The sequence below is a fragment of the Ruditapes philippinarum genome, unplaced genomic scaffold (genome assembly GCF_026571515.1).
Source record: "Ruditapes philippinarum isolate M1 unplaced genomic scaffold, ASM2657151v2 ctg1491_1_1_1_1, whole genome shotgun sequence".
Lineage (NCBI taxonomy): Eukaryota > Metazoa > Mollusca > Bivalvia > Venerida > Veneridae > Ruditapes > Ruditapes philippinarum.
This window is the reverse complement of record NW_026855724.1, coordinates 475,196-491,475: the sequence shown is the minus strand read 5'-3', so window position 1 is coordinate 491,475 and position 16,280 is coordinate 475,196. Positions and strand designations below refer to the sequence as shown.

General features: G+C 31.5%; 2 protein-coding genes across 2 annotated transcripts; both read right to left on the bottom strand.

The window, feature by feature from the left end:
- Positions 1 to 230: 230 nt before the first annotated feature.
- Positions 231 to 5,438, bottom strand: LOC132744218 (uncharacterized). Its single transcript, XM_060732851.1, has 5 exons — positions 5,306 to 5,438; positions 3,277 to 4,777; positions 1,789 to 1,945; positions 1,206 to 1,329; positions 231 to 631 (listed from the first exon to the last, which is right to left on the bottom strand). The coding sequence occupies exons 2-5, from the start codon at positions 4,773 to 4,775 to the stop codon at positions 231 to 233; spliced, it is 2,181 nt and encodes a 726-aa protein (XP_060588834.1). The 5' UTR covers positions 4,776 to 4,777; positions 5,306 to 5,438.
- Positions 5,439 to 7,965: 2,527 nt separating this feature from the next.
- LOC132744217 (cytochrome P450 1A1-like) lies at positions 7,966 to 12,716 on the bottom strand. The gene is made up of 5 exons (XM_060732850.1): positions 12,159 to 12,716; positions 11,085 to 11,297; positions 10,516 to 10,654; positions 8,318 to 8,583; positions 7,966 to 8,097 (listed from the first exon to the last, which is right to left on the bottom strand). The coding sequence occupies exons 1-5, from the start codon at positions 12,714 to 12,716 to the stop codon at positions 7,966 to 7,968; spliced, it is 1,308 nt and encodes a 435-aa protein (XP_060588833.1).
- Positions 12,717 to 16,280: the final 3,564 nt, after the last annotated feature.

Below are 16,280 nucleotides of genomic sequence, written 5' to 3'. Positions count from 1 at the left end.
GGCGCCCGTTTTCCCTGCCTGATTTTGGGGCCCTCTAAAACCCGACACTTACCAATGGGCGGCTTTGATTGCCCCATGTTTAGGGCAGAAAACCTTGCTCCAAATCCAAACCCGGGTTTTGCTTTTTAGGATCATCACTTTTTCCTTTGCCTGAATTTTTTTCCACATATCTGCGTCACATTTTATTTTTCTTCCCCCACACATAAAAACTTTGGTCATTTTTAAAAAGTTCATTTAAAATTATGAATTTGAAGGCGTTTTTGCTGTGTAATCCTGGGGGCTATCATAAAACGGAAATGGTACTCATAGCTAACAACAGATACTGATTTATCACCTCGAAATAAACTTCCGGTCGGTTCTACCTTTTGACCATCTACATATCCTTCCGGTCTCGGTACACATAAAACATGTAAAAGAGAGACAGAAAATACAAGTGCAATATTTTCTGCTATTTCTTTGTTGGTTGTATCAATTAGAATAATGTTGCTTGTAATGTCGACTTCAAATCCTTCAATGGCCAGCTTATTAATGGGAGAATGGGCAACCTGGTTGATATCTGTTATCTTGTCGCTTGAAAACTTGTAAAATCTTGCCGTAAGCTGTCCACGATTTACAAACACAGCTCTTTCACCTGTGAAGAAATTATTTATTTAGAAACCAACCGCACAAGCAGACAAAATTTGTAAAAAGGCACAAGCGTACAAAATTTGTTATACTTGTACAAATTATTATCTTACATTACCATCACAAATGATTAGATTCCCGAGATTCCAATCATATATTTGTATCAATTGACATGATTATTTTATGCCTATTTTCAGCGAAATAAACTGAATTCGTATTTCTTTTTATTTCAAATATTGATATACATAGGCCCATCAATTTGATTTCGCCGATATTCGGCATTTTCTTGTTTTAGATCTATTATGTCATGTAATTAATACAATATTACACTCAATTCCATACTATACAGACGTGCATAAAAATGTTCCGGAAGAATTCCATATGGTATGCCATTAACTCGCCTTACAACACCTTTTCGACTCGAGAAATGGTGTACAAGATTATATAAAAATTACAACTTGTTTGACATCATACATTAAACTTACTGATTAATGATTTAAGAAAATATAACAAATATAAAATAAAAACAAAGATAAAATAAAAAAAATTGTTAAAAAATACAATTTGTACTCAGACACTACCTTTCATGCCTTTTTTAAAATATCTCCAACGACCTATAACGATTCCCCAGTCACCTTCGTTGTTCTTGATAAGGACGGCTCGCTCTCCTTCCTTCGGGTTAAGCTTTACATTAACTGCTACAACCTACAACACATCATCATCACAGTAAGTTTCCGAGGATCTTATACACTAATCAAACTTTCTATTTGCCTAAATTGTTACCTTCCCATTGAAAATATCTACCTAATTTTAATTGTAAGATTTAATGGTCCAATTTTTTAAGAATACTTTGTACTATTATTTACATTTAGGCATCCTTATTGGTGTTGCATGTTGATTGGAAAACGAAATGTAAATTTTGATTAACTCGAATACTAGTATGCTGTTTTTATCAGTACTTGGCGGTTTTTGGTTTCAGTTGTCCCATTTATTAAAATGATATGTTTACTTTTTTTGCATAAGGTATGTTTCCTCTTCAATATGTTGCCATCACGTAAAGAGGGTAAAAGGTACAATTACATTGTTGGCAGCGGAAGTTTCTACCATTTGTCTTTGTACAACTACATGTACTTTGGACAGGCTGAGAAATAAAGTGTCACTTACCTGTGTTGGCAGCGGAAGTTGGTCAGATGCAATTAGGTGAGCTACGGCGACCATTTTGTTATTGCAAATAACTTGAATCACTGACATAAGCAAGGACTGACTATGAAAGACTGTAACTTCAAAAGGCAATGTTTCTCCGGATAATTTGCTCTTAAACCTGGATAAAACAGATTATATATAAAACTGTATTAAATAATCAATATTTAATTCATTTAAGTACATACCTTAACTCGGTACAGAGACTGATGAACAAATATAAGAAAATATATTGACTAAAAACGTTTGTATGCTGTGTTCTGACATTTCAAAACTGAGCACCGATATTTTGTCTTTTTATTGCATTTCTAAAAATGCCTTTCATGCATATAAGGCCTCTTGCTACTGTTACTTTTGAGACACACCTATATAATGACACAAACTTGCAAGACACTCCGACATACTAACACCAGATTTAAATACACTCCTACACACTGACATTTTGAAAGATACTTCTATATACTGACACTTACTTGAAAGACACCTGTACATACTGACACTAACTTGAAAGATACTCCTTCATACTGACACATGAAGGACAATTCTGAATACTGACACCGACTTGAGACATACTGAAACTTGAAACACACTATTATATACTGACACTTACTTAAAAGACGGCCCTATATACTAAAACTTACATGAAAGAAACTCTTATATACTGACGCTAACTGAAAATACTCTCCTACATATAAGCATATACTTTTAAAGACACGCCTATAATTATGTATAAAACTCTAAATAGAAAAACACTAGGATATATTGACAAAAACTTGAAAGACACACACCTATTTGAATGACACCGATACATACTGACACTTATTTGAAAGATACTCCTACATACTGGGATTAACTTCAATAACATTTCTACAAATTGACCCTAAACTGAAAGATACTGCTAAAAACTGACACACTCCTAAAAATTTATACTCATGCTCCGAGGTATACGGAATTACTATTAGAACTGTTCCCAGTTTCATCTCTGAAACCATGGGAAGACAGTCCTTATACTAACACTGATTTGAAATAAAAAAATTATGTTTCAAAGGCAATTGCTTATGGCAATTTTTCAACTATTTCTTGTTATATATAGTACAATTTGATTTTACATGGTGTTTCACATACAGATACCTTTCATGAACAGACTCATCAAAGATTTTACATTCACCTTATTCGTCATTATAGTTTATTTTCACAACTTAGCTTGCGTGATCTCCTATCAAACAGATTGTTTTTCAAAAATCAGGCTTTACTGTCAAACATATAAAATAATAGACGACAATATAATATCTCACCAAATTAGTTTATTCATCTCATAATCTTTCACAAGGGGGCATACTCTAAGAATATATTTAATATTTTCAGAGAAGAAAATCATGAAACATTGTGCGATATACAAAGTCTAGATCGCCAAAAGGAAATAAAAATATTAATTTAAAAATGAAATCTTACCGATGTGTAGCTGTTTGACATAGGCTGCTTGCAATTTCAGGACGACTTTCTAGAGCTACCGGGCCAAAGAGTAGTTGAACATCTTCTGGAATGGCAACTGTTTTATATTGTCCTCTCTCAAGACAGATTTGTACATTGTTACGCAGAAGCATTTGTACCCCGTTTTCGTGTTCAAACTCAAGTGGCGAAAAACAGCCCTCAATATCCAAAAATATATTGTTACCAAATGTGATTTTCTCTTGTATTGTTCCACCAGATTGTATAAATTGCCTTTGATTTATAATTGGTAGCACATTCAATGTACCAGATCCTAAAAAAGTTTCAGATTTACAGCAAGCAACCCCCGACAGACCATATACTTCAAACCGAATGTTATCAGCAGTTTTTGTATCCAACTTGTAATAACCAACACTTGTCATTTCTATAGAGTCGGGTGCTTCAGAAGAGAAAGAAAACCGGCATGTTAAAGATAGCCATGATTTAACTATTAAGAACCCTTTACAGATTGATCCTTTCAGTTTAACACTTCTGTATCTATTTGAATCCCCAGATGACATTGTCAATATCAGCTTGTTCAAAGAAATGGTACATATTTTGTTAACTGACATGTATTCTTTATCAAAGTTTAGATGTAACAGATCATCGACAACATGTAGGCGTCCCTGTGGTGGTGTACCTCGGTACATTGCTCCTGGTAGTGAGAAATTCTCGCCGTAAAATATCCTCCAGTTTTCACTTGTCTCCTTTCCAGCCATGTAAAGTTTAGAACCTTCACTTCTATCGTTCACATTGTCGTCATGGTTAAATAAGTAGCCAATTATCCTAACCATGTCATCTTTGTAGACGACAGGATTAAGCTGATGGGTGTGCCAGATGATGTCTATATCATAACACGGGACAAGGAAGACTTGCTCAACTTTAGTTTTAATGTATAAGAACTGTTTGTACCTTAAAACAGAATGTTTGAGAAACATGCCATCTTTGAAATGTGGTAACGACACTTGATAGTAAAACACCGCCTGCCTCCCCGCCGCTCTAATGATGTCGTATTCGAACTGTGAAGCATATTGTGGAGCACCATGTTGATCATTTGTCGTAGTGAAGTCTATGTCAAAAGGTTCGGCTTGTGTTCCATACTTTTGTAACCAGTATTGTCGTGCCTCGTTTTGTTTTTCTAAAAATGAAGCCTGATAATAAAGTGTATGATTTATAGTTATGCCAACGATTGTCTGACAATCTCTCTCATATGATTCCGGGTTTAACATATGGCAATGCCAAACCCACTCTATGTCTAATGGAGCGACAAGACATTCGTCGGTATGGTCAGCAGCTAACGGTAGCCAAAATTTTTCATATCTGTAAACGGCTCGCTTCAGTACGTTTGTTTGTTTTAGTTCTGGGATATTTTCAATAGTTTTCAAAAACTGCAGATGATACTTAGCTTGTTTGTATAAGTCCACATTAAAATGCAGTTTCTCGGCCGCTTCTTTGTTAGCCATGTCTAAATATAGAGACAAGATATAGATAAATCAAATATATTGTACATGCATATTAATGCCAATTAATTAAGAAAGTATGACCTTTACATTTGACATACCTACATGAACATTTAAACATTTAATATATGTCCATTAGTGGTATGTGTCTCAGAAACAAACAACACGCAGAATGGTGCTAACATTTTTTAAACCTCAATGTAAAGTATTTTATGTAATTCTTTAACATAACTGAATGTAGTTCGACTTTATGTCTGCACCATGTTCACTTAATATCATATGAATCCGATTATAATTATGGCGCTTACAGTACTCCGTAGAAAGCCGAACGTATCAATGACCTAGAAAATCAATGTTTAGTGTACATTTTGTGTTTACTTAATTAACACCACCTTACTGTCAGCGTACTTAACTACGTAACATCTAGTATTAACTCCACATTCTTTTTTATCTCTTTCAACTTTATATAAGAATGAAGCCCTCTTTTTAAACATTAAATTTCTTGTGATAAAAGATAATTATTGTTTTCCTACCTGTATACGCTATGTTCAGCTGTTATTAAATAAGTGAAATGCTAGATATTGGATTTCTTCTCTATAGCCTGTATTCTCGCAATTTATGGATTTTATGGTTAAAAATGTTAGTTCATTTAGAACACAATTGTTTAGTCCCTTTAACATAATCTTCACATTCCTGTATTACACTTTCTGTATTTTAACTATAAACCAGTGTATTAACCGGACTGTATTAGCAAGGCATAGTGTCTATATATAACTAGGTTGCCTTTAAAAAAGGTTCATTGACCTTTGATTCAACTTAATGTAAATATGCATGGGCGTTAAAATACAGTTAATGTTTATACATGTATATTGTGTTTTTACAAAATTAAAATAAGGAACGGTAGAAAAAAAATATGATGAACTTAACATTTTTTAAGAGATTAATGAATAAGATTGAGACAACTTGTAAAGACAAGAAACATGCATTTGTATCTATCTTATTTTTAGACGAGTAATATAGCCTTATGATACTAATATCATATAAACGCGAAATAACTAGTGACCGTAAAAATACTATTTGAAAATTGAAGACGTAGATCTATTGATACGTAAAAATTATACTAAAACGAACTGAGAGTAAAGCAACTATAGCAACTATAGTACTTAGCGATTATATAAATAACGCATGTTTTGGAGGGTGGTAGGAGGGATGGAATTTTACCCAGCATTTAAAGTCCTTTTTATGCTTGCTATATTCTATTCCAAGAAATAAGGTTATTTATTGTTTATATTTTGTATAATTATACATGCATATATTTTAAGTTTCATAGGGGGTATTTAACAGGACATCACTTCGTGTAGTTTGCGCCTTGATCACGTGAAGTACGAACAGATTACGAACAATATGATAAAATTTCTATCATTTTATTAACAAATACAACAAATTTTGCATTGAAGGTGTTTTGATTTGAATTGATTGTTTCAGTAGGAATAGAACGTTTAAACAAACTACCACGAAAACACCGCCATCTTTTCTCTGTGGCTTTATTCTGATTCGATACAATCACCCCACACATCTTAATAAGTTATTAAAATATAACATCGTATCTTAAATTGATATTATGATTATTAAACATTAAACACATTAATTAATATAGTTAGTTAACATTTTATGAGATGATAAAAAGGAACGTACGCACAGTTTTCTACTAATAATGTCTTAACTATATATCTAATAAATACTTTCGAATGTAATATAGCGTCAGACTGAATGGAATTTGAGAATAATCAGTATATATATATATATATATATATATTGGTCAGCCATGGGATATATACAGAAACAACTTTAGTCCAAATCGTTATTTTTGTAGCGTAATTTTACATCTATAGATCTGCGTTCATTTAGGTTCTAATTAACACTTTTCTTGGCAACGTGCACATAATTATAACAATACGATTATTTACGTATATAGTCTGCTGTCTCCATTGATTCCTATATCATTTAGAAAGAAAGAAAGAAAAAAAAAACACTTTAAATCTTTTATATTCTTTTATCACTGTAACACTTTTGCGACTCCGTGAAAATGATATTGTGCGGCCGTGCATATATTTTGACGTGACGTCAACATCTTTGAGACGCTTTTAATGTCAGCGTTACACATTCAGCGTGTCGATGAAAGAGTGATACTTTTTCAATGTAAACAGTTTTTATTTTCGGTATATGGTCAATAGAATATGATAATTGTGTACTTTCGAATTTATTACTTAATATATTGAAGGAGTTGGATAAAATAAAATTATGCAAGTCTCAACTCCTTAATCATATTCAGTAATGAACCTACCTTCACTCAACATCCTCTATGAATCCTCTATTTATGATATTACTTAAAAAAGCTATGTTTACCCCATTTGATGGCTTATTTATTAGGTCTGAAATGTATGTGTTACAAAGCGAGTCATAAAGTGACTAATCGTCCGCACATTTTCAGTTATCATACGTTGCGCGCCAAGCAAGCTTTATTATGTGTCACGTTCAATTGCTCTGCAAAAGAATGGTTTAGATCGTATTGTCACCTTGATGTCAAACTGATTTGAGTTTCTTGGATCACAGGAACCACATTTTCCCGGTGACGCTTCGAACTTCCATCGTCTGAGCAGTGTTGTTACATAAACGAAATAACGTGACCTAGTAAAGTGTTCACCGACACATCTTCGCCTACCTCTGCCAAATGGAAGCCAGCCGGAAAATATTGTTATAATGTTATTTCTTATGTTTATTTAAACACTTGTTAAGTGATTTAGTTGTTACATTAATTTGCCAAATGTATCGACAGAAAATAAATAAATAAAAACAGAGCCCGAGATGTGAGAGGAGACATTTCTTACAATCATAACAATCTATTATTGCAAGTCAAATATAAAATCTGGCTTTACGATATTACAATTCATACAAATCTTGCAACACCTGTCTAAATCGGCAACACCATGCTCTTTCCAAATATACGTTCATCCCTTACCCTATATATTTAAGAAAATTCATGACTGTTATGACTACATATCTTTGTGAATTTCTATACATATGATATATTAATTATTATTTACTCTTCATCAACTCTTTTGTTTAAACGAATTTATATGTATGTAAACGAAATCTTATTTATGCTGATTAATTATCACACAACTTTGAGAACTTACTTCTTTCTAAGAACATGATCACTAGAAATTAAGAATCCTTGACCGTTAAGCCATCGCTCTGGTCTGAAGTTCCAAGGATCGCCCCATATCTTCTCATCATGATGTATATACCAAACATTTCCTACCAACTTAAACACAAAGTTATATCATTAAATAATACATTATTACCGTTTGAATCCTCCTCTATCTAGTGACTTTTATCAAATCAATTGTAAAATGCAGTTACTAATACTGCCGCATCTTTTACAATATCATTCACTTATGAAGCATACTTGTTTGACAAATGACTATATGAATAATATCAAAAATTGCTCTGATAACTTAAAAAGAAATTCTTAAAACACTTACAATACTGTCCTTCGGTAAGTTGTACCCTTCAAACATTAGATGGTGTTTATTACTTCGAGGTAACAATAATGGAAATCCGGTAACATATCTATGAACTTCCATCTCAACTGCCTCTAATGTTGGACATTTTGCCTTGTCACCATACTCTAAGCTCTTATTATAACACGCTACATTGCTCAGTTCCTCAAATATCTTATCTTGGTATTCCGGATGGTTAACTAAGCACAGAAATGTATTGACTATAGCTCCCCACGTTGTCAGCATAACTTAAAAGAGAAAGGAATACACAACAGTAATGAATTATTCTTAAATAATTTATCAAGTGTTTCCCACGTTGTCAGCATATCTTATGTGGAAAGGGGGTACAAAATAGTACTGAATTATTCTTGAATCATTTTTCTATTGTTCCCTTCGTTGTAAGCATAACGTAACTGAATAAGGAATACAAAACAGTACTGAATTATTCTTCAATCATTTATCTATTGTTTCCCACGTTGTCAGTATAACTTAAGTGAATAAGGAATACATAACCGTACTGAACTATTCTTCAATCATTTATCTATTGTTTCCCACGTTGTCAGTATAACTTAAGTGAAAAAGAATACAAAACAGTACTGAATTATTCTTCAATCATTTATCTATTGTTTCACATGTTGTCACTATAACTTAAGTGAAAAAGAATACAAAACAGTACTGAATTATTTTTCAATCATTTATCTACTGTTTCCCACGTTGTCAGTATAACTTAAATGAAAAAATAATACAAAACAGTACTGAATTATTCTTCAATCATTTATCTATTGTTTCCCGCGTTGTCAGTATAACTTAAGTGAAAAAAGAATACAAAACAGTACTGAATTATTTTTCAATCATTTATCTATTGTTTCCCACGTTGTCAGTATAACTTAAGTGAAAAAAGAATACAAAACAGTACTGAATTATTTTTCAATCATTTATCTATTGTTTCCCACGTTGTCAGTATAACTTAAGTGAAAAAAGAATACAAAACAGTACTGAATTATTTTTCAATCATTTATCTATTGTTTCCCACGTTGTCAGTATAACTTAAGTGAAAAAAAGAATACAAAACAGTACTGAATTATTCTTCAATCATTTATCTATTGTTTCCCACGTTGTCAGTATAACTTAAGTGAAAAAAGAATACAAAATAGTACTGAATTTATCTTCAATCATTTATCTATTGTTTCCCACGTTGTCAGTATAACTTAAGTGAAAAAAGAATATAAAACAGTACTGAATTATTCTTCAATCATTTATCTATTGTTTCCCACGTTGTCAGTTTAACTTAAGTGAAAAAAAGAATACAAAACAGTACTGAATTATTCTTCAATCATTTATCTATTGTTTCCCACGTTGTCAGTATAACTTAAGTGAAAAAAGAATACAAAACAGTAATGAATTATTCTTCAATCATTTATCTATTGTTTCCCACGTTGTCAGTATAACTTAAGTGAAAAAAGAATACAAAACAGCACTGAATTATTCTTCAATCATTTATCTATTGTTTCCCACGTTGTCAGTATAACTTAAGTGAAAAAAGAATACAAAACAGCACTGAATTATTCTTCAATCATTTATTTATTGTTTCCCACGTTGTCAGTTTAACTTAAGTGAAAAAAGAATACAAAACAGTACTGAATTATTCTTCAATCATTTATCTATTGTTTCCCACGTTGTCAGTATAACTTAAGTGAAAAAAGAATACAAAACAGTACTGAATTATTCTTCAATCATTTATCTATTGTTTCCCACGTTGTCAGTATAACTTAAGTGAAAAAAGAATACAAAACAGTACTGAATTATTCTTCAACCATTTATCTATTGTTTCCCACGTTGTCAGTATAACTTAAGTGAAAAAAGAATACAAAACAGCACTGAATTATTCTTCAATCATTTATCTATTGTTTCACACGTTGTCAGTATAACTTAAGGGAAAAAAGGAATACAAAACAGTACTAAATTATACTTTCCTCTTTGATCTGCTTTATATTTTAGCACTTTATTATTCTGGTTAATGACATACAATAAGTCTTGTTTTCTGTCATCAGGTACGGCCTTTACTTATATAGCTAAAGAAAGATTGTGCATATTCACATTTAAATCGAGCAGAGGCCTTTTCAACAAATGCTGGAAATAGTTCACAATTGTGTTTGAATATATATTTAGTTATTACATACCGGAAGCGCATAGCTCAAGTATCTGGCAAATTATTTTTTCATCTGTGAAGAATATTTCCTTTCCAGATTCTAGATCTTCGTTTTGTTGCTTGATGTAAAAATCTACAAATCCTCGAATAGTTCCAGGTGTATAGCTTTCCTAAATAAGATTACAAGAGGAGCTAGATATATCTAATGTTTATGCAAATGATTAAACATTCAGTATTCAGTGAAATTGTAAACTTTTAAGTATAATCACGCTAAATATCTAAAATGGAACGATCATTTTTTAATTTGGACAAAACTATTTAATTGGGAAAATTTCAAAACAGATACTGACTGAATAGCGAACAGTGACGCCTGATCTTGGTACGCACTGGTCGCAAAGGTTTATTCAGTTGCTACAAGCAGGTTGAGGATAAAATATATATGCTATAATTCTCCGTAACATGTTACACATTACAAATAGAATTTACTGGCAATAGCAAGCTTGAATTTGATATTGATATTTTTCATAATATCATTTATTTGTTAGATTAAATCATTTATTGAGCAATTTAATTTAATGCCTTTTAACGTTATTACGTTACCTTTTGATGTATAAAAAACCTTTGGACAATGACGTGCTTTGCTCTCAATATTGTGGCTAGGTAGGATGCATAAGGTCCCGGAATCTTGTGTAGAAACGGAAATGAAGTCAACATGTTGTTTATGCTAGGATTCACCATTATGTTCACCATATCCGTGTACTCAATTATTGCTACCAAACCATCGTCGTTATCGTTACAAATCTCACCAGTCAACTGAAAGTTCATATAGTGTATACTGCAGCCATTTTGTGTGCATTGAGTATAGTAACACAGATGATGTTAACGGTATCAAGATATGTATATGTTAGTGTTCATCCTTGCTGTTCTACGGAAATGAAAAACTTTTTTACGGAAGCGATAGCGACCGGACAATATTTCTAATTTATTTCTGTAGAACAGTTACATACTTAGTATCAAACTTTATTTGGCTTTAAAATATTTTACTATTTTTACGAACGCAGTTCTATGAAGTACTATGAAAAATAGAAGGTGACTATGATCAGAGTTTTATATAATATCAACTTTTGTTCTTCAACGCAAATTAACACAAATACAGCGTTTTCACTAGATGACAAATAAAGCTGGATACTAAGTAAAAATAGGAACAAAGTTATACTCACGTCTTATTACGATTCAGGTAATACTTTTTGAAATGATTACTTTCTTGCTTAGTAAATGTCATCCATATTTTTCATGGTATTATACGCCAGTCCACACAATATTATTGAATGGCAGATAAAGCTATTGATTATATCTACTATTGACAGAAATGGAATTTCTAAAGAACGCACAAACAGCAAAATTTGAAGTGTTGCAGACTCAGTTTGAAAGAAAGAATCCTACAGAACTTGTATTTTTTTTAATTACAATTATTTAAATGAACTGACATTAAGGATTGTATACGGCATAAGTAACGTCTGCTTCGATATTATTTCTCCAATATTGCATGATTGTACTTATATAAAGAATAATCATATACCTTTTTATTCATGTTTCTGTTATTTTCTTAGTTAACATTAAATTAAACTTTTATTGAATAGCGAGAAAAACACTTTAAATTCAACAAAGAATTACCACAAATGCGAGAACTCTTGTCAATGATTTTTGTATCATGCTTGTGAATTCGAAAGCCGTCCCTGCATGAAGTTTAATGTCTTTTGCCAGATCATCCTCTATCAGCGTCTTAAGATCAGCGTCAAATGATGAACAATGTCCATGTTCAAACGCATAAACCGCCCTGGCAAACCCTTTTCGCAGATTATCGTGAGTATGACAGTAACCGTCCTTGTAGAATGCAGTGCTTTGTGAACCAAAGAGAATGTTTTCACCATAGAAAGTTTCTGGTCTATCATTCAAGTATTGTTTGTATTTATCTTCCGAAATCGCATTAATTAAGTCACTTGAATTCAGTAAAATCACATTGTTTTTCAGCAGTTGAACTTCACATATATCTCCATAACTCTTTGCGAATTCTGCATATTTGACATGAGTGTTTTCTGCACTCAAATAAAAGGAACATCCGAATATAGGTAAACCTTTTGGGCCAGGAATCTGCTTTCCCTTTGTTTTAGAGTTTATTAACTGGTACAGCATTAGAAGAAATCCAAGCATTAGAAATATAAAATGAATCATATTTAACAAATTAATCAGTACATTCTACATCATAAACGTAAGGTGAAATCAATTTAGACCGAGGCCTAATTATTGAAAAATTTCAGGTATTTTATTTGGAGCAGTCCAATGATCTCTATTTAAATATCCAACAAGTATTACATTCAACCGAACAGTGAAAACCTCAAAAATTGTATGACCTTTACATTGAAATGTCACGTTCGTTTTATAATTTATGAGGAACACGATTTGAAATATTTCGATTGGTATCAATTTTACAATATTACATTATAAATTCAAAATAATTAAATGCCTAGTGCGAATGTACCCAAAGATTAACTTAATGAAGTACCGTTGAATCGATTAGATTTTATCTTTGATTTTTTTTATGGGATATTTTTTTCTATTATATACTATTATGAGGCTATACATGGTTGGGTATACTATTAGATGTCTGCCTAACCGAGTCTAATATATTTTTTGCAGCTTTGTACGAGTCCAATAGAACCAACAATGGTCTCTACAATGAATAATGACCCTTTTTCACATTTTTGACAATTTGACAGAATTCTGTTACTTCAAATATAATAAGGAATTGATTTTGAATTTTTTACTCTGAATATTAAATGTGGCTAAATAGATATGGCATACATTTGATCATAAACCGCGCAAATGATGTTACTTCAAATTAAATGGGTTTATTACACTCCTGTGCCGTTTTTTTCAAAATGATATATTTATTATAAATTGACAGATACGAGTACTTAGCAATTAAGTTGCATCATGTACTTTTTCCATTATACCTCATATAATTAGGTGATAATATTTTAGTCTAATAATGTTCCCACTTATATCATTTCCGATTATTACAAACTAACACCATAATATTTTGCTGATTCTGTATCAATTTATGTAGCATGTGACTTTTAGCGTAATCATTATAATGCATCTTGTGAATGAATTCATCAATTGTACTAATAAGTTATGGTATGAACAGGATTGTTTTTCATAAACCAATTGGTTTGATTGGTCAGGAATGCACACATTTCTAATTATTTAGAAACGACATGTCTAATAAGACTGATATTCAGAAAAGATCGTGTGATTCTTCATCAATTTGCTACATCCAATTTCACAAATCCTATAATAAAAGTACAATCTCTTTCATTACGTAATTCAACAACGAAATTACAAAGTCGCCGTTTCAGCAGGTTTCAATCAAATCATGGTGTTTTATGCAGCAAATCTAATACTCTCTTACAATTTGCTTTCTTATAATATTTGAAGAAGGATTTGCTTAGTCTAAAATTATTCTATAAACAAATTCCGCCAAAATTATAACCATCATTAAACAAGGAGTAATTTCATAGCATTTTGGATTCCAAACAGGAATTCGGAAATGTCACACTTTGTTGGCATAATTGCATATTGACTGCTGCCTTTTCAAAAATAAGTAATAATGCGAGCATTTGGAACATCGTTCCTTTCCTGAGTCTTTATACAAAACATCCATAAAGTCTGAAAAAATGGAGCATGTGAAATATCATAACATTTAATCTACTTAGAATATGAATTGACAAAATATTGTTCAAAATAATTATGATCAAGTTTACTAGTAAGCAAATTACAAAAAGTGAAATCCAATAACAGAATCACTTTGAACTTTCCTTATTTAGCATCGAGTATTAGAGAAGAATATCGAGATGAAGACTCCACATTACGTCTATCTCAAAGATAAGTTCATGTATATAGAACATGTGTTTTGTTTGGTTCAATATATAAGTGGGTTAGAAAGTTATAACTTTAACATATTTGTTTGACTTTTATTGCCCTGGAGAGGCATTACCTTCTACGCAATTTTATGATAAAGTAAATAAAAAATGTAATTCTTCAATCATCTATTTTAAATTATTTTAAGTGGTTTGATCATGGCAGAACTTTTTTCTCTCTGTTTTTAGACATCTGCAAAATAATCCAAGATGTATTTTATACATAGGAAATATTTACATTTTACTGACACAGGCATTTAGATAAATTGCATTTTCATTTGCTACTTGATAGTTCCTTGGGGCATTCGTGGCCCGGTGGTTAAGGTCGTTGACTATAAACCACTTGCGCCTCACCTGTAGATTTGAATCCCACTAGGAACTTTGGAGACTTTCTAGTAAGGAAGCTATAAATGTCAATAGTTATTCTCCGGTGCCCTTCCCAGATGGTCTTCCTCCACCAGTAAAGCTCGAAGGCCGCAATATGATCTCTACTATTAGACATAATTCTACAAACACCCAATCCCTGAAAAATCCATAAACACGGAATGTTGATAATAATTTGTTTAGAATTATGTTCGTTTCGACATTTGAGAATGTTAAATAACATCAATAAGTAATTTTTGTTCTTATCAAAATCCATTCTATCTATTGAATATACATCGAATATGATTTGTGAATCAGTGATAAAATTTCACTAGGAATTTCTGTAATATTGCAATGATGCTGAAACAAGTCCTGATGAATATCAAGCAAATATGCTGATAATGTTAGTAAAATACGTTATTAACTAAATTTATTACTCATTTATACTACCTCACAAGGAACATATTTGATATCATGTTAAGATTGTAACAAAATACGCCCATAACAAAGAGCAGACACTTTAAAATCGTAATCGTGTAATCGTTATTGATTGCAATTTATTACTATTTGTTTGTTAGGGTAATCGAAAGTATCGAATACTGTTTTTGGTGTTATCGTTATTTTATTGATTACATTTTTAAGTTATCTTCTTATAACTGTTAAAGAGCGCAATGATGACATTCATCTTATATTGGGCATCTTAATCGTTTGAAATTTTGCAATTATTTAAATATTGATATTGTCATTATTCTTTTAACATCGAAGTTATGTTTGATTTAGCTTTTCTGAACTTTTAATAGATACTTCTTGTAAACATCTTTCACACTTTATAAAAAACAATGGGAAGCATTTTCGCTCAGTTTAAAAATAAATCATTAAATGTTATAAAGGAAAAGTTATCTGGCTACATACGAGTATAACAGCATTCTTTTGTTTTCATGACAAAGATTTTAATCAACCAATTCAGTAAATCAGGGAATACAAAACAAAATGTTTGCCTGTTTTAATTTAAGCGCAGAAAAATGATGATATCTAACGTTTAACCTCTACGCGAACGCTGCGCAAACAAAAGAAATTCAAGATTTTACTCATAATTGCGGTGTTACTTTACTGTCAACTTTTAAGTAAAGAAATGATATTTTAATTAAGAACTATGTCATAAAGAACAAAACGTAACAACTATTTTTACGATGTATATGAGTATTAGTATATTTTTAGATTGGGAAAATCCAATTCAACCAGAATTATCATGCATCACTGTGGAAATGGTTTGCTTTAATTGATCATGAATGTAATAGGAAATTAAAGCAATGTGACACTTTCTATGCACCTAATAAGCAAATCAGCAAAATGAGATAACTTTACCCACGAATATATTGAGTAGATAACGATAATAAAATAGATAACATGTTGATTGGTCACATAACAGCGGAAAAAAACCTGATGCAAATAA